The following is a 22,776-nucleotide window of genomic DNA, read 5'->3' as shown; positions in this document are numbered from 1 at the left end:
AGATTCAACCGACCTGCAAACCATGGAACCCCCTTCAACCCTCCAGGCCTTTGCCGGCCTCTTCCTCCTCTACTACATCAGCACAGCAATCTACAACATCTTCTTCCACCCTCTATCGCACATCCCGGGCCCGTTATACTGCAAAATCAGTAAAATCCCCTGGGTATCTCCCCTTTCCTTCTAAACATCAAACCCAACTAACCGAAGACCACCAGGACTACTGGCAATGGACCGGCCGCCTCCCCCAACGCACAGCCTGGGTGCATAGACACTACGGCCCCACCGTCCGCCTCTCCCCCAACGAACTAAGCTTCACATCCGCAACCGCATGGACAGATATATTCGCCAAGGTCCCCGGACGCGCGCAGTGGCCGCGGCACCCCAAGCGCGTCCCGCAGGGGAAGAACGGGCCCCAGAGTATCATGAATACGGCGGGGACGTACCATGCAAGGTTTCGGAGATTGCTTAACCATGCGTTTTCGGAGAAGGGGTTGCAGGAGCAGCAGGGGACGCTGGAACGGTATATTGATGGGTTTGTGAGGAAGGTGGAGGGGTTTGCCGTGAGGGGGGAGGAGGTTGATGTTACGAAGTGGTCTGTTTCTTTCCTCTCTTCTGTTTGCTTAGGGTTGGGCTAACTTGTGGGATATGTAGGTTTGTCATGGTTGGCTTCGACGTGATTAGTGATTTGGGCTGGAGCGAGCCGTTCAATTGTGTTGAGCGTGGGGAGGTCCATGAGTGGGTGCGTTACTTTACCTTTATTATCCATATCGCGACGATTAATGGCTGTCTAGATGAAAACCTTCGCCGAAACCGCCTTTGACACGCAACTAAAGTTCCTCTTCCGCGAGCACCACCTCATGCCTCTAGCCCCCTACTTCATCCCCAAGAAACTCCAAATGGCGCGGCTCAACAACTTCAAGTACGCGCGCGCCCGCGTCGAAGACCGCATCAAGCACGGCGGAATCCGCGGCGACTTCTGGGACCGCATCGCTATAAAATCCGCAGACGATAACGCGGGCGGGGAAGGGCTAACAAAGGACGAGATGGTCGTTGCGGCCGTGACGCTCGTCGGCACGGGCTCGCATACCATTTCGACGCTTCTCACGGGTCTCGCCTACTTCCTTGGTACGAACCAAAGGGCACTCAAGACGTTGACGGAGGAGGTTAGGGGGGAGTTTAAGACGCCCGCTGAGATCGACCTTGTTTCTGTCCATCGGCTGAAGTACCTCACTGCTTGTCTTAATGAGACGATGAGGCTTTATCCGCCTGTTATTAATATGCTTTGGCGGACGCCGCCGAGTGGTGGAGGGGTTGCGGATGGGGTGTTTGTTCCTGAGGGGGTATGTCCCGTCTTGCTCTCTTCTTCCTTTCTTTCTATCTTACCCCTCCGTTTCTGACAATGTGTGTTTGTGTGATGCAGACAGGATGCAACATGTCCTTCTACGGCATCGCACAAAATCCGGACTACTTCACTCGCCCCAATGACTTTTGCCCCGAGCGCTTCATGCCGAATCCGCCGGCTGAGTTTGCGGATGATAACCATGAGGCGTATCATCCGTTTAGCGTGGGTGCTTATAACGTGCGTATACATCTAGACCACTCCCATTCTTTCTTTCCAAATCTATTTATAATTGGGCTGCCCGCTAACGCTTCCACCCTACTTGTGTGGGTGGATTGATGTAGTGTCTAGGTCAGAACCTTGCAAACGCTGAATCGCGACTGATCATGACGAAGCTCCTGTGGCACTTTGACTTTGAGCTTGCCGGGGATGTGGATCCCGAGTGGTTGGATCAGAGGTCGTATGGGGTTTTCATTAAGAAGGATTTGAGGGTGAGGTTCTATTTGAGGGGGGATGGTGCTGGTGCTGGGAAGGCTAATGGGGTTGGGATTGGGCATGCATATGGGAGTGGGAATGGAAATGGGATCAAGGCTAATGGTGGCGTTGGGGTTGCGACTAAGTGAGAGAGAGGAGGAAATTCAGAGATATCCAGCTGGATTATAGGTAGGTAGGGCCACGGGGAACGAGCAGAGGAAGTGGTAAGGGTAAGGAAGGAAAGGATTACTGGTAGGTAGGACGCTAAGGAGGTACGGACTACCTATAGGTATATCAGAAACAACACCACTCATTTGTATTTAATACCTATATCGTCGGGGTACTCCTGCAAGCTATAGAATAGTTGTGTATGAAGATAATGCCTAGTAAATAGCCCTGACAGTCTAACTTGAAACGCGATGCATACATAGCTCTATCTACCTTCTCATTGTGGGATACTGGGATACCGTTTAGGATCCAGCTAACTAGCCCGGTACTAGCTTTCGTTAGAAATTCATATATGTATGGCATATCATAGCATAGCTTCCCTTTAGGCTCGCTCCACCCAGCAGGCGTTCAATAGACCTCTCGCCCGAGAAATTTTGGAAGAGTAAGCGCGCTGCAAAACCCGCTAGCGGTTGCCGGCGCTGAACCTACCGGACTGGACACTGCAGTGGACTGTCGGGGTTTGAGACAGGTAGACCACCGCATCGGAGGGAACCGGTGAGACTTGGCTACCTAGATACCTACGGAGATGTACCTTGCTCACTGGGTTTATCGTGGAGGAGCGGACAACGTATCTAGCCCTGTAGGTGCAATACGTGCTCAAAGTCGCAAATAGCACTTACTTCCACTACTCACTATAACTCCCACAGCTGATCCGGATTCAAATTCATATATACAAAGCTACATTGCGTTTTTTCAGTCTTAGCCAGCCTAGCATGCCTCCCCACTGTACTTCGAGCGCAGCCCTAGTGAACGGAAGCCAGAGCCAGAGCCAGAGCCATGACGACGGCAAAACCAAGATCCAAGATTCTCAGCCCAATATGATACACACCGCGCACAATTGGTCATGCCCCGGCCCGGCAGCCTTTGATTTCCGCAGTAAGTAGTCTACTCGTCAACTGCACTACCAAACAATCTACCTACCGTCTACTACCTACCGTACCCTATCACTCAAACTCAACCCAGCCCTACCTCCAGTACAGACAGACATTCCCATGGAATTCCAGCTACAACGCATAGCTAACAACCCCCCCTTCATCTCACAATCAGGTGACACAAAAACCCACCCTACGCAAGCAATGCTCCTCTCAATCGCATCGGCGTCCCTCCTAGACGACGACTCGCGCGAAGACCCCACAACCCTAACCCTCGAATCAACCATCGCGCAAATGACAGGCAAAGAAGCCGCCCTGTTCGTCGCAAGCGGCACAATGGGGAATCAGCTCTGTATCCGCGCACACCTATCCTACCCGCCATACGGAGTATTAGCCGATGCGAGAGCACACATCGTGACCTCTGAAGCCGGCGGCGTGGCAAGCCTATCCGGGGCCATGGTTACGGCCGTTAGGCCGGGGAATGGACTTTATCTGACGCTAGAGGATATCCAGAGACATTTTAACAGGGGTGAGTTAGTCACCGATTGTCCGACGCGGGTAATTGTTCTTGAGAATCCCATAAACGGTGTTATAGTGCCGCTGGACGAATGTCAACGGATTCGGGACTGGGTCAAGGAAACAAATGTGGATGTGAAGATGCATCTTGACGGCGCTCGGCTGTGGGAAGTCGAAGCCGCGGGTGCGGGATCATTACATGATTTCTGCGACTGCTTTGATAGCGCTATGCTTTGTTTCTCGAAGGGGCTAGGAGCACCCGTGGGATCTATTCTAGTGGGTGATCTTGAGTTCCGTGAGCGTGCAAGACGTGTGAGGAAGAGTGTTGGCGGGGGGATGAGGCAGCCGGGATTACTGTGTGCGATGGCGGGTGTTGGCGTGAGGCAGACGTTTGAGGGGGGGGTATTAAAGGTTGCGCAGGAGAGGGCGAGGGAGATAGGGGGGTTTTGGGAGGGGCATGGGGGGAGGCTAAGGTATCCGGTGCAAACGAATATGGTGTGGTTGGATTTGGAGAGGGAGGGGGTGACTGTTGGGGAGTGGGTGAGGACGGGGGAGGAGAAGGGGGTTAAGGTTATGGGGGAACGATTGGTGGTGCATTATCAGATTTCGGAGGAGGGTGTGGAGAGGTTGAAGGGGGTTATGCTTGACGTGCTGAAGTTGAAGTTGATAAAGTAGAATGGGAAGAGTTATTTGAGATTGAATTGGAAATTTGAATGAGATATCAAATACAGATCTAGACGACAAAGAAACAACGAAACTCATTAAAACCAAAAGTAAAGAAATCAAACAACAATACTCTCAGCGCGCTCCATCCCCCCGGTCAGGATAGGCGCCTTCTCCTGCTGCTCATGCGTCTCCCGAAACACATCAAACTTGTCATCATGCCACTTCTTCGCGGTAATCCTCGTCCCCGTACTATCCGTAAACTCAATCCCATTCGCCGCCCTCAGGAAATATGCAATACTATACCGATCCTCATGCTGCAGTCCCTGCGTCGGAATAACCTTATGCACAGCACTCCGGAACCTATTCCCCGACAGGAACCGCAGCGTATCGCCAACATTAATAACGACATGGCCCGGCTTAGGTGCAACCCAGCGCCAGCCAGCGGGGTCCTTAGAGAGAACCTGCAGCCCCCACTGCTCGCAGAGGAGGAAGGTCAGGGTGCCGAGGTCGGTGTGCTTGTTGTGGCCGACCCCCAGGTCGAGGGTTTCTTGCTTGGGGTATCGGAACATGGAGAGCGTTGTGAGGGACTCGAGGTCGTCGCGGTGGTATTCGAGGAGCTTGGACTCTTCGTCTGAGGAGAGGAAGGGGCTTAGTCGGTGGAGGATGGTAATTACCACTTCTTGGGCGGTGCCGGTGAAGCGGAGGAAGAGGTCCTTTTCGGCTTTGATGGCGGGGGCGAGGCGGCTTTGGTCGCCGTTTAGTTCGTCTTTGGAGGCCTGTTATTCTGAGTTAATATGCAGTATCCTGGGTGTGGCAAGGTTACGTACCTTGAGAGATTCGTAGTAGTCAGGCAGGGCGTTGACTGCACCAGCAGAGGTCGCAACAGGCTCATATCTGCAATCGAGTCAGCCTGCAAGATAATAGATAATAGATCTCCATCGAAGCTAGCAGATATGCGGCCCTACCCGTGAGTGTCACTCTGCCGATCATCTTTCATCTTCGTCTCAATATCCTGGTGGAAGTACTGGTCTGCAAAGCGCAGCACCGACTTGTGGTCCTGCAGGAAGGACGCATCACAGGTCATGTCGAGGTAGAAGAAGCCTTGGCCCTCGCAAGCTGCAAGCAGACGATCACTCTCAGCTGCATCGCCGGACTTTAGGCGGGCCCAGTCGATGATAGACAAGGGCGCTGTTTCGGTTGAGGGGTCCATTTTGCAAAGTGCAAAGCGACAATCGGCAATTGATCGAGAACAAGGGCAAGAACAGATACAAACAGCTTCAGTGGAACTTTGAAAAAAAATAAAAGTAACAACGAAGGCTATCTCGTCGATTTTATAGACAAAGTCAGTCCCTCTTCAGCCTTTATCCGAAGGCATACGGATCTAGACGACCCTCTGGGGCCGATCCTTAGGGCTTCCTTAGGGCGATCCTTCCAGCGCGCGGGACGTGGCCGGCTGCACTCTACTTATAGACGACAGCCGTACGAGCTAAGGAAAAGTAATTATTGTCAATCCCTACATAGCCAGCCAGCCGGCCAGCAAGAATGGTTTTGGGGCTGGAGCGGTCGAAACGGCAGATGGGATGGGATGGGATGGCGCCACGGCGTTTCTTGCAATGCCGATGCCGGGGATGGCACAATTTATTGCATCTTTCATCTACTCTGCAGTTTGCCATTGTCACCGTCTAGCTGGAATCTAGCTGAGACAGGCTAAAGGACGGAGTATGTGATTGATGGATCTCGGAGATTCTGCGGATCACGAATTGGGACAAGCTTCGTGCTGCAACAATTCATCGGTTTCCTGCGTGGCCCACTCTGTCTGACAATACCACCTGTCGCGTTGCCGGTTATCCTTCGACCGAGAGCACAGATTTGCGTCCGGCGGCGACGGATTTTGTTGGGGAGCATTATACTAGTAGAAATCTCGTGTCGGGTTTTGTAGAGCTTCGCGGATTTTACCCGGCTTTGCGCAATGGCACCCAGTCGACTCGCATTGCGTTTCCTGACGAACAAAACAGTAGATGAATGGCGTCGATCTCCATGAGGCTCGAGTTGGGAGACCCATTGTATCTGCGCTCGATTGCCGATCAAATCGCCTGCAGAGAGTGTACGAGTCACGGCAGAGCAGGTCGCTACTATCCACTTTGTCCGTCCAGTAAACCTTGCCCTAAGTATCCAAGGTAGAGAGACATACCCCCAACCATAATGCTGCACCCCATCGAAGTCGAAACCAACGGCCACCATGAGCCTGAGCCCGAACCTCAACATGAACACGAAAACCAACCAACCCTCCTCTACTTCGGCAACGAGTTCCCAAACGACGACGTAAACGAGCTATTCCGGCGTCTCCAGCAGCACAGCAAAGACCGCCGCTTTCGACACCTCGATTCGCATCTCCAGGAATCGGTGCTCGTCTTGCAAGATGAGATTGCGAAACTCCCGCACCATGTTCGGAGCAGGGTGCCACATTTTGATAACATCGTCACGCTCTCCGAGCAGGGGTACTTGCGGGAGCTGGGGCTGGGGGCTGCGATGGAGAGTGCCTTTTTGTTGATTTTGCAGGTTGGATTGTTTATTGGGTGAGTTTTGCTTCCACCTGTTTATCTATCAAGGTCTTTGTGTGGAGACAGAGTCTTAACAAATAAATGCAGACACCACGAAGCAACTTCAACCGAACTAAGCCACCCAAAAAACCTCACAATGATCGCAGGCCTGAGCGTCGGCCTCTTCTCCGCCGCCGCAATAGCCCTCTCAACAACATTGGCAGAAGTCGTCCGCAACAGCGCCGAGTGTCTGCGCATCTCGTTCCGACTCGGCGTCTACGTCGGCTCTTTCTCCAGTAAACTCGAGGCTCCTCAGCCAGACGGAATGCCAAAAGACAGCTGGGCACATGTCGTGACCGGTTTATCGGAGGAATCTGTTCGAAACGAATTAACCCGCGTCAATGAAGACCTAGGGACCCCGGATCTCTCGAAAGTCTTCGTCAGCGCTGCAGACAAGAACTCAGTGAGTGTAAGCGGGCCACCGTCGCGCGTGAAAGCGGCGTTCTTGCACTCAAGCGAGCTGCGCTATTCGAAGTCCTTGCCGCTCCCTGTGTATGATGGGCTTTGTCATGCGGAACATATTTATAGCCAGGAGGATGTGCGTACTGTGTTGGATATTGGGAATGCGCTTGTCCCTGTTTCTCGGCCGCTACGGCTTCCGGTGCTTTCGTCGAGGACGGGGAACGCCTTTTCCGCGCGGACAGCGGGCGAGGTTCTATCTGAGATTGCGACGGAATTGATTACGGGGACGATTTACCTGGATAATGTCATTTCAGGAATCACACGGCATATCGGGGCGTCTCAAAGCTTGAATTCGTGCCGCGTTGATTCGTTCCGCACGTCGATTATCTTCAAGGGGATTCTTGAGGCTATTGGCTCTAGTTTCCCCGATATCACTGTTACAAAGAACGACCTGGTCGATTGGGTCTACACGGACTTTGGAAGCAGACGGCGCAATGACCCCGCGAATTCCAAGCTTGCTATCGTCGGCATGGCATGTCGCATGCCGGGTGGAGGAAACAGCCCGGACGAGTTCTGGGAGAACCTCGAGCAAGGCCGCGATGCATGTACCACTGTCCCTGCAGACCGGTTCGACCTGGAGACGCACTACGACCCCACAGGGAAAACAGAGAACGCGGCGCAGACGCCGTATGGGAATTTTATTGATCGGCCCGGGTACTTTGATGCGGCGTTTTTTGCGATGTCACCGAAAGAGGTACGTACAGCCTAACCGACCTAGCCCTAGTTTTATGCAGATGTGCGATTTGGCTAATGGTATGTTGCCCAGGCCGAGCAAACAGACCCGATGCAACGCCTCGCCATAACAACCGCCTACGAAGCCATGGAAATGGCCGGACTCGTGATCGGCCGCACGCCGTCGACCCGTCGCGAAAGAATCGGCAGCTACTACGGCCAGGCAAGCGACGACTGGCGTGAGCTCAACGCGTCGCAGAATATCGGCACGTACGCGGTCCCCGGGGGCGTCCGCGGTTTCACCACCGGGAGAATCAACTACTTCTTTAAACTCAGCGGGCCCTGCATGTGCATTGACACGGCGTGCTCGAGCTCCATGGCTGCCATTCACGCGGCATGTATGGCGCTCTGGGCTGGGGACGTTGATGTTGCGCTTGCGGGCGGAGTCAATGTAATCACGGACCCAGATAACTATGCGGGATTAGGAAATGCGCACTTCCTATCAAAGACGGGCCAGTGTAAAGTGTGGGATAAGGATGCAGATGGGTACTGTCGCGCGGAGGGGATTGGGTCAGTCGTGATAAAGCGGCTGGAAGACGCAGAGGCGGACAACGATAACATCCTTGCTGTTGTGCTATCCGCATCGACAAACCACTGCGCGGACGCGATCTCCATCACGCACCCGCATGCCGGGCACCAGAAGGATAATTGCCGAGCTGTACTTCGCAAGGCGGGCGTTAGTCCGCTCGAGGTCAGTTATGTCGAGATGCACGGGACAGGCACGCAAGCCGGCGACGCGATCGAGTCCGAGTCTGTACTTGATGTCTTTGCGCCGCTGAAGCCAAGGAGACGCGCGGGGCCAGAGGGTAGACTCTATCTCGGTGCTGTAAAGAGCAATATCGGGCATGGCGAGGCGGCGGCTGGTGTCTCTTCGCTGCTTAAGACGCTGCTCATGTACCAGAAGAGTGCGATCCCCCCACATATTGGTATCAGAACGGAGGTCAATCCGCTGCTTCCTAGGGATTTGGATAGGCGGAATGCGGGGCTTGTCTTTGAGACGACGCCGTGGCCGCGCGCTCCTGGGAAGAAGCGCACGGCTATTGTGAATTCGTTTGGTGCGCATGGTGGGAATACAACGCTGCTGCTTGAGGATGCGCCGGAGAGGCATAGGCCAAGTGAAGACGAGCGCGAAATGTATGCGGTTGTTGTCTCGGCGAAGAGCAAAAAGTCGCTCCAGGGGAATCTGAGCAATCTGCTTGCGTACCTGGATAAGCATCCTGATACGTCTCTGGCGGATTTATCGTATACAACCTGTGCGCGACGAACCCACCACAACCTGCGCGTTGCAACGACTGTCTCGAGCATTCCCAAGCTACAGCAGTTCCTTCAATCTGCGGTCGACAACAAGGCTGCCACAACGGTGCAGTCCGTCCCGTCCACGCCGCCATCTGTGGTCTTCACCTTCACCGGCCAGGGCACCTCCAACCGTGGCGTCCGCCAGGAGCTCTTCGACGAGTTCCCTGCCTTCAGGACAGAAGTCCTGCAATTAGACCAGCTCGTCCAGCGCCTGGGATTTCCCTCCGTCGTGCCCGCTTTGACAGGAAGCGACGACGACGAGGTGATGTCTCCCGTCGTCAGCCAGCTCAGCATCGTGGTGCTCGAGCTCGCCCTTGCGCGGTTCTGGGCCTTACTCGGTGTCCGTCCTAGCGCTGTAATAGGACACAGTCTAGGCGAGTACGCAGCCCTCGCAGTCGCAGGGGTCCTCTCTGCCGCGGACGTGCTGTATCTTGTGGGACGCCGCGCGCAAATCACGGAGCGCCGCTGCACGCCGTACAGCCACGCGATGCTCTCGGTCCTCGCGGCGCCAGACGAGATTGAACGCGTGCTGCGGAGAGCGTCCGAGTCGTCGAATGTAGAGTACGAAGTGTCTTGCCAGAATACCCACGACGACACCGTCATCGGCGGGACAAAGGCTAATATCGAGACGATCCGGACAGTCCTCGAGGCAAATAGCTACAAGTGTGTGCCGCTGGAGATCCCCTTTGCATACCACACCTCCCAAATGGACGCCGTCGTCGACGAGCTCGAAGAAATAGCAAGCAACCTCCCCTTCAAGGCTCCCAGCGTCCCTGTGCTATCCACCATGCTCGGCACCGCCGTCTTCGACGGCAAAGCAATCAATGCGACGTATCTGCGCCGTCAGACCCGTGGCACGGTCAAGTTCGCTGCTGCCGTCGAGGCCGCGCAGGATCTGGGCTTGGTCACTGAGAACACGATTTGGGTTGATCTAGGCCCGCACCCGGTATGCGTGGGCTTCGTGCGCAAGCTGCTCCCAGGATCACAGAGCCGACTTGCGTCGTCCTGTCGTCGGAACGAGGATAATTTGGTGACCATCACGAAGAGTCTCGTCACGCTCCATCTCGCGGGCGTAACGCCTATCTGGAACGAGTGCTTCCGGCCTACTGAGCACGCTTACGCCCTCCTCACCCTACCAAGATACAGCTGGAACGAGACAAACTACTGGATACCGTATCTAGGAACGTGGGCTCTTGACAAGGCCCTTCTCAAATACGGCATCACACCGAGTCGGGATAAAACCGCTGCGCCGCGTCTGCAGTCATCCGGCCTCCGCACGTCCTCAATTCACCAAACAACCAGCGAGACAATCGACACCGAATCAGGCACCGCATTCCTACATGTTATATCTGACATGCAAGCCCCGGACTTCCGCGCCGCCATACACGGCCACACGATGAACAACTACGGCGTCGCATCCTCGTCCATCTGGACTGACATGGCCCTCGCTGTGGGCGAGTACCTCTACCGCAAGCTCGCGCCTACCACCAAAGAACTGCACATGAATGTCTGCTACTTGGAGGTCCTGCATGCGCAAGTGGCAAGTAAGAAGAAGGGCGCGTCACAGCCCCTCGCGCTAGAAGCCCATCTCGACCTCAACGCTCAGGAGATGTCGCTGGCTTGGTACAACATCGACCCAGCAACAGGCTCCCAAGCACCCGAGCATTTCGCATCCGCGGGTGTGCGATTCGAAGACTCTGCAGCCTGGAGCGCAGAATGGACACGCACAACGCACCTCGTCCTCGGGCGGATCGAGACCCTGCGAAACCTCGCTGCCGACGGCGTCGCAAATCGACTCACAAAGCGACTAGCCTACACGCTCTTCAAAAACGTCGTCGACTATGCAGATCACTACCGCGGTATCGACGGGGTAATCATACACGAGCTCGAAGCCGTCGCTGAAATAACACTTATCCCAGACCGCCACGGGACATGGCATACGCCGCCCCACTGGATAGACAGTGTATGCCACCTCGCGGGCCTGGTGATGAACGGCAGCGATGTGAATAATACGGCGGACTACTTCTATGTCACCCCGGGCAGCGATAGTCTGAGATTTCTGAAGCCGCTTGAGGCGGGCGGGAAGTATACCTCTTATGTGAGGATGTTTCCGCTCCCCGCTGAAGTTGAGGGGGGAAATATGCATGCTGGCGATGTTTATATCTTGCAAGGGGAGAAGATTGTCGGTGTCTTAGCGCAGATTCGGTTTAGGCGTGTGCCTAGGTTGTTGATGGATCGGTTTTTCTCTCCGCCTGAGGTTGGGATTGCGGTCATGAGTGGGCATGGGCATGAAAGTGAGGGCGCAGCTGCTCCAGCTGTTAAGAAGCCTGTTAGCAAGACCCGGTCTCAGGGTGTTTCCAACCATGCCCATGTACCCAGCTCCAACTCCAAGCTAACCCTTTCTCTTCCCTCTCCCCCTCCGCCACAACCAACAGCCAACCACGTCCAAACGAACGGTGTCAACGGCATCAACGGTACAAGCGACTCAACCTCCACAAGCACGAGCACCAAATCAACAACTGACACATCCACATCCACATCCACATCCACCCCCTCAGAGGACGACACAGGCCTAGTAGGCCAATGCATGCGAATCATAGCGCGGGAGACGAACCTGGAGATGAGCGAGCTGGTGGCCGACGCAACGTTCGCCTCGCTGGGCGTGGACTCGCTCATGTCGCTAGTTCTGTCGGAGAAGTTCCGCGCCGAGTTGGGTGTTGATGTCAAGAGCTCATTGTTCTTGGAGTGTCCTACTGTGGGGGAGGTTAAGGGGTGGATTGATCAGAATTGTTAGGTTGATTGGTTTGTTTGTATCTGTAAGGTTTAATTCGATGGTTGTCGCTTTACTGGTATGTAGTGTTGGTATGAATATGCTATGCAGATTGTCTTCTTGAGCGGGAGTACATAAAGTATAGAGTAGGAGAGTATCTAGAATTCGAAGAGACGAATCTAGTTATTCCTCGCCCACTCACGATACCACTCCAAACACCCCCCGTTAGCAATATACCCCCCCTCAACCCCCTTCCCCTTATTCTCCATCTCCTCCCCGCTCAAAATCCTCTTCACCAGGACCTCAACCTTCTTCCCACTCGCCGTAACCGGAATCTCCACACACTCACACACAACCCCCGGAACATGCCTCGGCGACAACTCAGTCCTAACAACTCCCCTAATCTCATCCGCAAGCGCCGGAGTAAAATGCTGCCCCTCACGCATCTTAACAAACAGCACAACCGTCTCCTCGACATCTTGTCCTTCTCTTTGCCGTCCAATACAAAGACCCTCCTCAATCCGCTCGGGAAACCGCCTCTGCAGGAGATTGTAGATCTCTGCGCTGCCGAACCGCACGCCTTGTGGGTTTAGGGTGCCGTCTGAGCGGCCGAGCATGATTAGCCCTCCTGTGCGGCGGTTTATGTGGATGAAGTCGCCGTGCGCCCAGACTGGACCTGGACTGCTCAAGCCGGAACTGGATCTAGGGCTAGGAGCCCGTGCAGATGGACATGGGTACTTTCTAAAATAAGCCTTCTTATACTTCTCCATCCCATGCGGGCCCCAAAACTCCACAGGCTGACTCGGGAATGGCCTCGTGCAAACAAGTTCCCCCGGTTCGTTGGAAACCTCATTCCCACGCTCATCCCAAGCTTCCACAGCCATCCCGAGCGCGGGAGCTTGGATTTCACCCGCGTACACAGGGAGAATCGAGACCGCGGCGCCAAAGTCAGCGATTATGTCTGTGCCGCCGGATATCGAGGCTAGGTGGATGTTTGGTCCGAAGGAGGCGTAGATGTACCGGAATGTGGAGGGGGCGAGGGGGGAGCCCGTTGAATAGATTGCTTTTAGGGTTTGCAGGGACAAGGATTGCTTAGGCATGACGCCCCGCCGCTCAAGCATCCCGAAGTACGTCGCGCTCGCCCCGAACTGCGTGATGCCGAGCTCGTTGATGAGTTTTGGCATGGCGAGGTCGTCTTTTATTGCCCCTATCATTGGTCCCTCTTCCATACTTGTTTGGTTCTGAGTCCCAGGTTGGGGTTGAGGGGTATAATAAAACGGCGACCCATTATACAGCACGACCGTCGCGCCCGATGCGAGAGCTGAGACCAGCCAATGCCACATCATCCACATGCACGTCGTGACGTAGCAGAGGCGGTCGCCCGGTCTGATTTCGCTTTGCAGCATATGTTCTTTTTTGTGTTGTAGGAGGGTGCCGAGTGCGCTGTGCACTATGCACTTTGGCGGGCCGGTGGTGCCGCTGCTGTAGAGGATGTAGAGGGGGTGGGAGGGGGCAAGTTGGGCAAAGGTTAGTTCTTGTTTGGGAGTTGGAGGCTGAGACTGGGTGATGAAGGCCTCGTATGTCTGGATCTTCACGTTCGTCTCCGTCTTCGTCTTCATATTGGGCGCGGCAGAGAGTGTGTTCGCATCGGTATCCTCCCCCTCCAAACTCCCAAAAACAACAACCCCCTCAACCCCCACCAAACCCTTGACAATCTCTCTCGCCTTCCCTAGGACATCAAAGCCCCTCCCATTATACACAACCCTATCATCCGTAAACAGCAATCTCGGACCAATCTGCCCCAGTCGATCTATCGCCGCCATAACACCCGTATCAGGACTAACTGCCGTCCAGATCGCGCCTAACGAGGCACTTGCAAGCATAGCGACCAGTGCATTGACGTGGTTTGCAACGTACCCTGCGATCCTGTCTCCAGGCTTGATGCCCATGCCTTCCATGGCGATTTGGCAACGTAGCACGCGGGTTCGGAGTTCGCACCAGGTGGTGTATTCGCGGGTTGTTTCAGTGGCGGAAATCACAGCAATCGCCTCGCCTTCTCTCCCCTGGTAGGACGAAGGAATGTTAGAGGCAGGGAAGAGCAAATTCTCCGCAAAATTCAGCCTAGCACCGCTGAACCAAGACGGGCGAGGCCACATGGGGGTATTTGCGCTGTCGATGTCATTCTCAAGGACATGCTCGTAGGGCTTTGAGTGTCGAATCCCGCAAAACGACCAGACTTCAGCCCAGAAGGGGGTTGGGTTTGTGATGCTCCAGTGGTGGAAGTCGGCGTATGTTGTCAGGGAGGTAGAGTGGCGTTTGTTGATGTGCGTGAGGAAGGCCCAGAGGAGGGTTGTTTCTGGGGAGAGGGGTTGCCAGAGGGGTTTGGTTTCTGGGTCTTGGTCCACATCTTGCCCATTGTTTTTGTTTTGGACTAAAGCTTGTTCTGTATCTTGATCTTCGAAGGTGCCAATGCTGATTGAGGAGATGTCCGAGTCAACTTCGGCGTCGGCTTCGGCTTTGAGACCACGACTGAGCTCGGGAACTTGAACTTGAACTTGCTGGACACGAATGTATCCGTGGATTTTCTCAATGATATGCTGAATTCTGACAAGGAATGAATCCCCATCTTGTCGCAGCCAAGTTCCCGGGCGTAGGTAGTGGAGAGCCATGGCAGCTGCACTGGTTTGTTGTTGATTCTTTTCGGCAGGTCTACTCCCCAACAGACAGCGTCAATTAGGGCTCCAAACAGCACTATCAGTTGATCGCTTTCTTCTATTTCCAAAGGTCTGACTTGATTCAACCTGATTCCGATGTGTGTCGCGGCTGCAAATGGTGCATATTTCAAAAGCCGAGCGGGCCTGGGCTGACTTTGATACTGCATGTAGTGCAGTGCAAGGCTTCAAGGTTACATAGACCAAAATCCGGTGACGGCTGTAAACCCCGACAAGCAAGACATCAAACCAGACGGACTGTCCTGGGCTCTTCAGGGTTCTTACTAGCTAACCCATTGTCTATACTTCACTCTAATCTCTCGAATTGGACGCTGTACCGTATCGCACGAACATACCACCACCACAATGCCCTCCCCAAACCCAAATTCAGCCACAAACCAACTGCACCTCTTCACCACCCTCTCGCGCTTCCTCCCAACCGACAACCCAGCGCACGTTTTCTGGTGGCGCACCACAGGCCGGCACTTCGCGCTAATGCTGCACGAAGCAGCATACCCCATATACCGCCAAATCGAGCTCCTCCTCCTCCACCGCTTCAGCGTAGTCCCGCGTCTCGGTCCACAACCAACATCCGCAACACCATCTTTCACCAGCCGCGTCGCGCCGGGAATCGGAGACGGCTCGCCAATAGGGTACAGCTGGCGCTGGGGGACGAGCAAAGAGTCGAAGCCGTTGATAAGGCACTACATTGAAGCGATTGGCAGTCTTACAGGCACAGTCGCAGACCCGCTGAATGAGTTTGCGGGGCGAGAGATGCTCACTGCGCTTGCTGGTGCTGTTGGTGGTGTCCAGCTTGATTTGGCGTGGAAGTTTGCGGCGCATATAAGGCCGCAGCTTATGGATGACGAGGGGAGAGCCGTTGCTGGGTCTTCGATTCTCATTGGCGTGCAGTGTGCGCCAGAGTCTGAGGGAGTTGTCGATGTCATGGCTGGTTTGATGACGAGGGATCCAAAGCAGGTGAAGGACTTGCTGGGTGGGATTTTCCCCCGCGCGATGCAAGATGCATATGGGAAGGGTGTTTCGCTAGCTGGACTGGAGATGGTGAGGGATTTTGTAGAGCGTGACCCGCAGGGAAAGTACTTGAAAGTCCTGGGGACGACGGCAATTGACTGCTGTGCGCCAGCGAAGAGCAGGTTCAAGGTGTATGTCACCACGGCGAATACGTCTTTTGATCACATCGCGGCGGTTATGGCGCTGGGCGGGCGCAAGCCCGAGTCTGAGGGGGCGATCGCGCAGTTGAAGGAGTTGTGGTATGCGGTTAAGGGGTTGGATCAGGAGTTTCGTACTTCTGAGCAGCCGCCGCAGTTGGCCAACGGTGATGGTTCTGGCAATGGCAAGGGCCCTGCAAATGCCAATGTCAGCGGGGTGACCTTCTACTTTGACATTCACCCCAAGTATCCATACCCGCATGTGAAGCTGCAAATTGACGTCAGCAAGCACTCAGCCAGTGATTGGGATGCGATCCAGGCAGTGCTGGGCTTCCTTGAGCGACGCGGCCAGGGAGCCGATGCGCAGGCATATCTCAATGTCGTTACGGCGATGGTCTCGGAGGAAGAGCTGCGGGCGAAGCGCGGGCTTCAGGCGTTCTTCTCCTTTGCTTTCAAGAACGGCGAGGTAGATATCACGTCGTACTTTCTACCGCAGATCTACAGACGGTTTGCAGAGACACAGGCGGAGTTGGGACTGACGAGCTCGCGACGGAGGAGCCGGTTTGATTCTTACTGAGATTGCATGTACCTTGAAAGCATAACCCAGTCAGTTTGATATATTGAGAAACAAAACTACTTGCTCCGCTTATGGATCTTCCTCAACAACTCCTCAAAAACACCCTTCTTCAACCCCTCGCTCTCATCCACAGCCTCAATCATCCCCTTCAACTCAGCGACCCTCTCGTCTTCAAACTCCCTATACACCCCCTCAAGCCCCAACTCCTCATACAACCCCTTCACAGCCTTTATACACACCCCCTCCTTCTTCCCATAGTTCCGTTCCAACACCACCCTCTGCTCCCCATCACACCTCTCCAACGCCTGAATCACCAACCACGAACACTTATTATCCTGGATATCAGTCCCCACCTTCCCCAGCACGCGCGGGTCCCCAAACGCATCGAGATAGTCGTCCTGAACCTGAAAGTACTCGCCCATAGGGATAAGAATTTCCTCGGCCTGAGCGAGGTTCAGGGGCGTGGCTTTGCCGCTGTCGAGAAGGGCCAAAGCGACGGGGAGGTAGAAGCTGTAGTAGGCTGTCTTGTAGACGACGATCTCGGTGTACTTGGTCAGATTGAAGTTGGAGAGGTCCACGCTGTTGTCGGGCGCTGTTAGCATGTCGTAGGCTTGGCCGAGTTCGATCTTGAATGCGATTTCGTGGAAAAGTTCCATTATGTCGACCTGCCAACCAACTAGGTCAGTCACCCACTCAGTCACCATCATTCACCATGTTGGGTACCAAAACAGATAGACAGATAAAGACATACATAAGCCGGACTCCCCTTAAAATACTTCTTCAGAAGCATATAAATCGCACTCTCAAGCATCGTCGCATCATTAACGGCCGCCATACCCACACGGGGCACAAGATACCAGCAGGGCTTCCCGCGGCGTGTCGTCGACGCATCCATGATGTCGTCTAGGACCAGCATCATAGCTTGCAGCAGCTCAATCATCCAGCCTAGGATCGCGGCGTTGAAGTACTCGTTCGGTGACAGGTCGCGTCCGTGCAGGAGGCGTGCGGAGTCGATCACTGTGAGGCCGCGGTTGCATTTTCCGCCGGTGGTGTTGTGATGGAGAGACTTGATATCTTGGGTTAGTTTTGAGAGGATAGGATTATGGTTTTGGGATTGGGATTGGGGATAGAGGGGTGGTTAAGACCTTCTCAAACCACTCCCAGACTTGGGGTGGGAGGTTGTAGTCCTCGCGGCATTGTGTGCGGAGGTCTTGGACGAGTTGGTGGAAGACGGCTTCGAATTGGTTGAGGGTCGTAGGGGCCGTTGTGGTCGTGGTTGTGGTCGGGGTCGTGGTTGTAGTCACAGTCATAGTGGTGGCCATGGTTATTTTTGTTCAGATTAGGTTCGTGGCTGGCATTGGAGTGAGGCAGTTCCTAGCGAGCGCAGTCTATAAGTCTGGCTGTCTATGCTTAAAAGCCGAGACGGCTAGTTAGGGCAGGCTCAGCTGCGGGGAGGCTTCTAGCATAACGAGTGAACCGGACTTCAACGGGCGAATACACATTATACCATATGCCCAACACTTACTACGTAGGCGTTATCCGATCTCATTCGGCTCATTCCAGTTCTAACCCTGCAACCTCCCCATCCCCATCCCCTCCCTCCACCGCAACTCCATATCCATCCCAGACTGCTTATAAACAAACAACTGCCTAACCGTCCAAGGCCTATCCGGCCTAACAAAAGCCGGCTGTAGAAGGGCGAAAAAAGTAGCAACAAACTTGTAAATCTCCATCTCCGCGACATTCCGCCCAATGCACCCGCGCGCACCATGCCCAAACGCTAGATCATGAGCGTTCATTACCTTTAGTCGCTCCTGATACTCCTCCTCATTTTCCCCGGCGGCTTGAACCCAACGCAAGGGATTGAACTCGTCTGCGTCGGGCCCGAATATCCCCTTGTCGAGCCCGATCGTGTCGCCGTGCATGCCTATCACCACGCCACCTGGGAGAAAGTGTCCGTCGGGAAGGGTGACCCCCCCTGCTGGCGTCTCGCGCTCCATCATGCCGATGAAGGCGAAGTGCTTCCGTAGGGATTCGCGGATTACGGCGCCCGTAAAGGGGAGATCGAAGCGGGCGATGCGGAATGGAACAGGGAGGGGTAGGGTTTTCGTGATATTGTAGGAGTCTAACTCGGACACTACACGCTGGTGGATCCATGGATTCTTGAGCGTGTAGTAAATTGCAGTGCGCATTACCACGGCTGTTGTGTCGCTGCCTGCTATGAGGTTCGCTTGCATGTACCCGATCAATTGGCCGTCTGAAATCGAGGGGTCTTTGCGTTGAGCTTCGAGGAAGCGGTGCGCGAAGTCGGGGGGTCGTTCTTTTCTATCTCCCCTGACATCTGTATTTTGTTTCTTGCCAGGGGCTAGGTTGGCCTTTTCCTGTTCGATTCGATCTTCTAGGATTCGTTTGCACCGCATAGCAAAGTGCCCCGATTGTTTTGGTTTGAAGAACTTGCTTATGGGATTCAGGCGCCAGATTCGGTCGATTATGGGCATTGCTAGGGCCTGAAGCCGTCAGTTCGGATCATTTTCACTAACAGGAGGTCAATCGTACGATTCCCCTATAATCGAGGTCTTTCTGCAACTGCTTCAACACCCCATCCACATCGCCCCCAGCCTTCATAAAGCCTAGGTTCCGACTCATGGTCATTTCCAGCACTGCATCAAACGCAACTGTGTCGATATCGCAGCCATTAGCATCAACATTTTCCCTTTCCCCCCCCCCCCCCCCCTGAGAGCAAAGACCGCATCATATCAATCAAGCCGAAGAATAGTGATAGACTCACAATACTGCACCCAATTATGAATGTCGCACGGCCTTCCAGGCCGAATAAACAACTCCTCCATCCGCTCATAAAACAGCCAAATATTCCCATCCACAAACGGCTCAAACTGCAGTATACTCGTCATCGCATAAGCACCCGCAACGGGCCGTCGAATCTTTGCATGCGTCTTGTTATCTGCCGCCGCGAACATCGTCGGCTGCTTCTGGCCTTTGTAGATTGGGGCCATGGCTTTTACCATGTCGGACTTTTGACAATCAGTCAAATCAATCAATGGACTGGTTGATTGTGGATTAAATCTATAGGTATTTTCTGTGGCCTCACCTTCTTAAACTCAGTATGAAACCCATATATAACCTCCACAGCTCTTGGATCCGAACAACTGACCATGCTCGGCCCGATGCGGATGAGCGATGAGTTGTATTTCTCGTGCAGAAAGGGGAGGTCTTCTTTGAATCGCCATGTCCAGACCTTATAGAGGCGCCAGAGGTCGGTGAATTTTGCAACGGGAGGACCAGGGATCGATATCAGGCTTGGTTGCAGGAAGTTTCGGAGGAGGTGGGCTAGGAGGATTAGGGCAAGGATGAGGGCTGTGTTTTTTAGGAGGGGGGTGTTGTCTTCTAGGATTGGGATTGGGATTGGTATGGTGGCTGGTTGAGACATTGCTGGGGGTATATGCTGTGGGGAGTCTAGCTTGGGCATTTTCGTTTCCCGTGGAAGGTTGTTAACTTTGTGACAGTGCAGTTTGGGAGTCAGGGGATAGGTAGACATGTAATCTATTGATGCCAAAGCCCAAATGAGTGGCTATTGGTGGTCTATGCTGTGCAGGGCCTCGGGCCTTGCGGGTTTTAAGCAACGCCCGCTTACGAGTGGGCTGGTAGCTGTCCACTGACTGGAATAGCAAGATAGACTAGACCAATTTGTTCCTCGTATGGTTCAAAAGTCCCAGCTTCTCAGGTAGGTCTAAGCTAGGCCAGATGAAGAGGCCAGCCCCAAGGCATTGCTCTAAATAGCCCTGGTGGAATGAAAGCCTCATTGTCGATGTGTATGATTGAAAACGTATCATCACGACCAGCATATTATGCTATGCTAACTCAAGCAACTGAACCATTATTCCCGTCATCTATCCTCCTCCCTAGAACCCACAGTCCGTCCCCTAGGTACGGGCTCAGAAACCCCCCCTCGGCCCCTTCGCCCAAAAGACAAAAACAGACCCAACAACCCTCGTCTCCACCTCCCCAAAATTCTTCCTCAGCGCCCCCTCAAACTCAAACGCATTATCACTCTCATTATGCAGAATCCCCGCCTTCAACACCCCCCTCCTAACATGCGCCGCAAACCGCCCATCGCGCCTAACCCCCCTCCCCAGAATCGTCGCCCCATGCACCACGCCCTCGGCCGTCATATTGCGCGTAATGTGCCCGAATATCGCACACTTCTCGCTCATACTAGCCGGGAGGCAATGCAGGAGGTAATACATCGAGATGGAATCGAATCGGTCGCGGACTGGTAAAGGGCGTAGGATATTCGCTTGGATCCCGCGCGCGTCGGGGCGGCCGCATCGACTGAGCCCGAGATCTAGCGCTGGCTTTTCGAGATCGAGGAGGGTTAGTTTTGTTGTGGCGGGGATTGAGGATTTGCGTAGGTAGAAGGCTGTTCCGGAGCCGATGTCTAGATGGTTTTTCCCGATGTTATGTCGGAATTGTGGTAATAGGTACGACCGTACGCTGCAGTTCCAGGCGTAGGTGCTTACGATTCCCAGGACCCAGGTTTCGTAGATTAGAAGGTCCCATGATTTGTAGATTACGGGGGTTTCGGGGTCGGATAAGGTGGTGGTCGAGGGGTCCAGCCCGTCAGTTTCGACTTTCTCGTTCTCGGTCTGGGTCTGGGCATGGATTTGAGTATGGACTTCTTGGGATTTGGCCATTTTGGCGGATAGGACGGGAATGTGGATAGGTAGGTGAGTTTCAGTTGGGTGTTGAATACAGACTCAATGCGGAGGGGGCTTCTTTGCGGTGGTGGTGAAATGGAATATAGTCTTCGGGGTTTGTAACAGAGACTAGATAACACGCCCTGACAGGAGACGAGCGCCTCTTCACTACCCCCGGATTTTCTGTCCGTAATCCATGTGGCCTGGCGGTTTCTGTTTGGTTAGGGCTGGGCTTCGTAAACTCCGACTCCAAATTCCGAGGAAGGAGGCTGTTCCCCAGCGCACTCACTCACCTGCCCGCAAGGTAAGACAAGATATTCAATTGGGCTGCTATACCAGCGAGCCGATCCATCAAGGCCAACCCTATCTCTTGTAACCCAGCCCTACCTTCTCCAAGCCAGACAGACAACCAAACCGACAGACACTAACTCGAACAAGACCAGAGTCTCAATCCAAGTCTGAACCTGAGCCTGAACCTAAACTTCAACTCCAAAATGGCCACCCGAATCCCCCTCGACGAATCCCTCTGGGCCGAATACCTCTCCGGTCAAGAATCCCAGCTTCCCGTCCTCCCACCCATAACGCGTCTCTCCCCGCGCGTAATCCGTATCCTAGCAGGGAACCCCGGGACCATGCAGCTGCAAGGCACGAACACGTATCTTGTGGGCACAGGGAGGGAGAGGGTGCTTATTGATACGGGGGAGGTAGGTTACGTGACCCACCTGACCCTAATAGAGTGGGTGAGGTTGTGAGATATTGACAGGCTGGTTGGCGCAGGGCCACCCCATCTGGCTTACCCACCTCCAAACGGTCCTCGCACAAGAAGATATCAGCATCTCCCATGTCCTCTTGACGCACTGGCATGGCGATCACACGGGTGGTGTTCCCAGCCTATTATCAACTTTCCCATACCTGCAGGCTGAGAATCGGGTATTCAAAGCCCACCCCGACAAAAACCCAAATCCATCCAACTCATCCTCCTATATCCAATCCCCAATAACCCACAACGACCTCTTCACCGTTGATGGCGCAACCCTCCGCGCAATCTACACACCAGGCCACGCAACAGACCACATGTGTTTCGTGTTGCAGGAAGAGAGCGCCCTATTCACGGGGGATAATGTCCTCGGGCACGGGGTGAGCGTTGTGCAGGACCTTGCGGTTTATATGGGGAGTCTGGAGACTATGCAGGGGTTGCATTGTGGAGCTGGGTATCCCGGGCACGGCGAGTGGATTGGGGATGTGCAGATGAGGATTGGCGAGTATATAAGGGGTTTCGAGGTGAGGGTTAGGAGGGTTGTTGAGGTTCTGGCGAGGCCGGATGGAGAGGAGTTTGGTGGTGTGGGTAAAGTTGAGGTTAATGGGAATGGATACCCTGCTACGAGGGGTACTGGTAAGGGCAAGGGGAAGAGAGCTGGAGGGGGCATGACGCTGCCGGAAATTGTGAGGGGGATTTATGGTGATGTGCCCCGGGATCTGGTGGATAATGCGATTGTTCCTTTTCTCTCGCAAGTTTTGTGGAAGTTGGCGGAGGATCGAAGGGTTGGGTTTGAGCTTGGGGGTTCGAATAGGAGGAGGTGGTTTGGGTTGTGTGTGGAGGGTTAGACTGTGGTACACTAGTCAAGAATATCAGATGAACAATGTGTCAT

At 54.2% G+C, this 22,776-nt stretch overlaps 10 protein-coding genes across 10 annotated transcripts; 5 read left to right on the top strand and 5 right to left on the bottom strand.

The window, feature by feature from the left end:
• Positions 1-22: 22 nt before the first annotated feature.
• On the top strand, positions 23-1,962 carry BDV17DRAFT_300017 (cytochrome P450; the record flags this gene model as incomplete). The annotated part of the gene is made up of 6 exons (XM_073763992.1): positions 23-163; positions 216-592; positions 652-739; positions 792-1,340; positions 1,421-1,579; positions 1,684-1,962. 6 exons carry the CDS (start codon positions 23-25, stop codon positions 1,960-1,962), a joined length of 1,593 nt encoding a protein of 530 aa, XP_073612694.1.
• An 864-nt stretch (positions 1,963-2,826) lies between these two features.
• On the top strand, positions 2,827-4,104 carry BDV17DRAFT_300015 (threonine aldolase family protein; the record flags this gene model as incomplete). Its single annotated transcript, XM_073763991.1, has 2 exons — positions 2,827-2,917; positions 3,089-4,104. Exons 1-2 carry the CDS (start codon positions 2,860-2,862, stop codon positions 4,102-4,104), a joined length of 1,074 nt encoding a protein of 357 aa, XP_073612693.1. The 5' UTR covers positions 2,827-2,859.
• Positions 4,105-4,211: 107 nt separating this feature from the next.
• On the bottom strand, positions 4,212-5,543 carry BDV17DRAFT_300012 (putative 2OG-Fe(II) oxygenase family oxidoreductase; the record flags this gene model as incomplete). Its single annotated transcript, XM_073763990.1, has 3 exons — positions 5,061-5,543; positions 4,923-4,989; positions 4,212-4,871 (listed from the first exon to the last, which is right to left on the bottom strand). Exons 1-3 carry the CDS (start codon positions 5,303-5,305, stop codon positions 4,212-4,214), a joined length of 972 nt encoding a protein of 323 aa, XP_073612692.1. The 5' UTR covers positions 5,306-5,543.
• A 754-nt stretch (positions 5,544-6,297) lies between these two features.
• Positions 6,298-11,979, top strand: BDV17DRAFT_300011 (ketoacyl-synt-domain-containing protein; the record flags this gene model as incomplete). The annotated part of the gene is made up of 3 exons (XM_073763989.1): positions 6,298-6,671; positions 6,744-7,851; positions 7,924-11,979. The coding sequence occupies 3 exons, from the start codon at positions 6,298-6,300 to the stop codon at positions 11,977-11,979; spliced, it is 5,538 nt and encodes a 1,845-aa protein (XP_073612691.1).
• Positions 11,980-12,134: 155 nt separating this feature from the next.
• Positions 12,135-14,624, bottom strand: BDV17DRAFT_300007 (uncharacterized protein; the record flags this gene model as incomplete). The annotated part of the gene is made up of 4 exons (XM_073763988.1): positions 12,135-12,631; positions 12,686-13,150; positions 13,187-14,386; positions 14,480-14,624. 4 exons carry the CDS (start codon positions 14,622-14,624, stop codon positions 12,135-12,137), a joined length of 2,307 nt encoding a protein of 768 aa, XP_073612690.1.
• A 408-nt stretch (positions 14,625-15,032) lies between these two features.
• On the top strand, positions 15,033-16,412 carry nscD (prenyltransferase nscD; the record flags this gene model as incomplete). Its single annotated transcript, XM_073762770.1, has 1 exon — positions 15,033-16,412. One exon carries the CDS (start codon positions 15,033-15,035, stop codon positions 16,410-16,412), a length of 1,380 nt encoding a protein of 459 aa, XP_073612689.1.
• Positions 16,413-16,468: 56 nt separating this feature from the next.
• BDV17DRAFT_300006 (FPP/GGPP synthase family protein) lies at positions 16,469-17,734 on the bottom strand (the record flags this gene model as incomplete). Its single annotated transcript, XM_073763987.1, has 3 exons — positions 16,469-17,077; positions 17,164-17,478; positions 17,558-17,734. 3 exons carry the CDS (start codon positions 17,732-17,734, stop codon positions 16,469-16,471), a joined length of 1,101 nt encoding a protein of 366 aa, XP_073612688.1.
• A 243-nt stretch (positions 17,735-17,977) lies between these two features.
• BDV17DRAFT_283699 (cytochrome P450) lies at positions 17,978-19,860 on the bottom strand (the record flags this gene model as incomplete). Its single annotated transcript, XM_073760403.1, has 4 exons — positions 17,978-18,919; positions 18,969-19,087; positions 19,201-19,444; positions 19,522-19,860. 4 exons carry the CDS (start codon positions 19,858-19,860, stop codon positions 17,978-17,980), a joined length of 1,644 nt encoding a protein of 547 aa, XP_073612687.1.
• A 505-nt stretch (positions 19,861-20,365) lies between these two features.
• BDV17DRAFT_294116 (S-adenosyl-L-methionine dependent methyltransferase) lies at positions 20,366-21,124 on the bottom strand (the record flags this gene model as incomplete). Its single annotated transcript, XM_073762769.1, has 1 exon — positions 20,366-21,124. The coding sequence occupies one exon, from the start codon at positions 21,122-21,124 to the stop codon at positions 20,366-20,368; it is 759 nt and encodes a 252-aa protein (XP_073612686.1).
• A 486-nt stretch (positions 21,125-21,610) lies between these two features.
• BDV17DRAFT_300002 (beta-lactamase-like protein) lies at positions 21,611-22,732 on the top strand (the record flags this gene model as incomplete). The annotated part of the gene is made up of 3 exons (XM_073763986.1): positions 21,611-21,831; positions 21,905-22,468; positions 22,532-22,732. Exons 1-3 carry the CDS (start codon positions 21,622-21,624, stop codon positions 22,730-22,732), a joined length of 975 nt encoding a protein of 324 aa, XP_073612685.1. The 5' UTR covers positions 21,611-21,621.
• Positions 22,733-22,776: the final 44 nt, after the last annotated feature.

This window comes from Aspergillus undulatus, assembly GCF_047715775.1.
Source record: "Aspergillus undulatus strain CBS 261.88 unplaced genomic scaffold BDV17scaffold_49, whole genome shotgun sequence".
NCBI lineage: Eukaryota > Fungi > Ascomycota > Eurotiomycetes > Eurotiales > Aspergillaceae > Aspergillus > Aspergillus undulatus.
The sequence above is the reverse complement of the archived record's forward strand: the minus strand, read 5'-3'. Positions and strand labels throughout refer to the sequence as shown.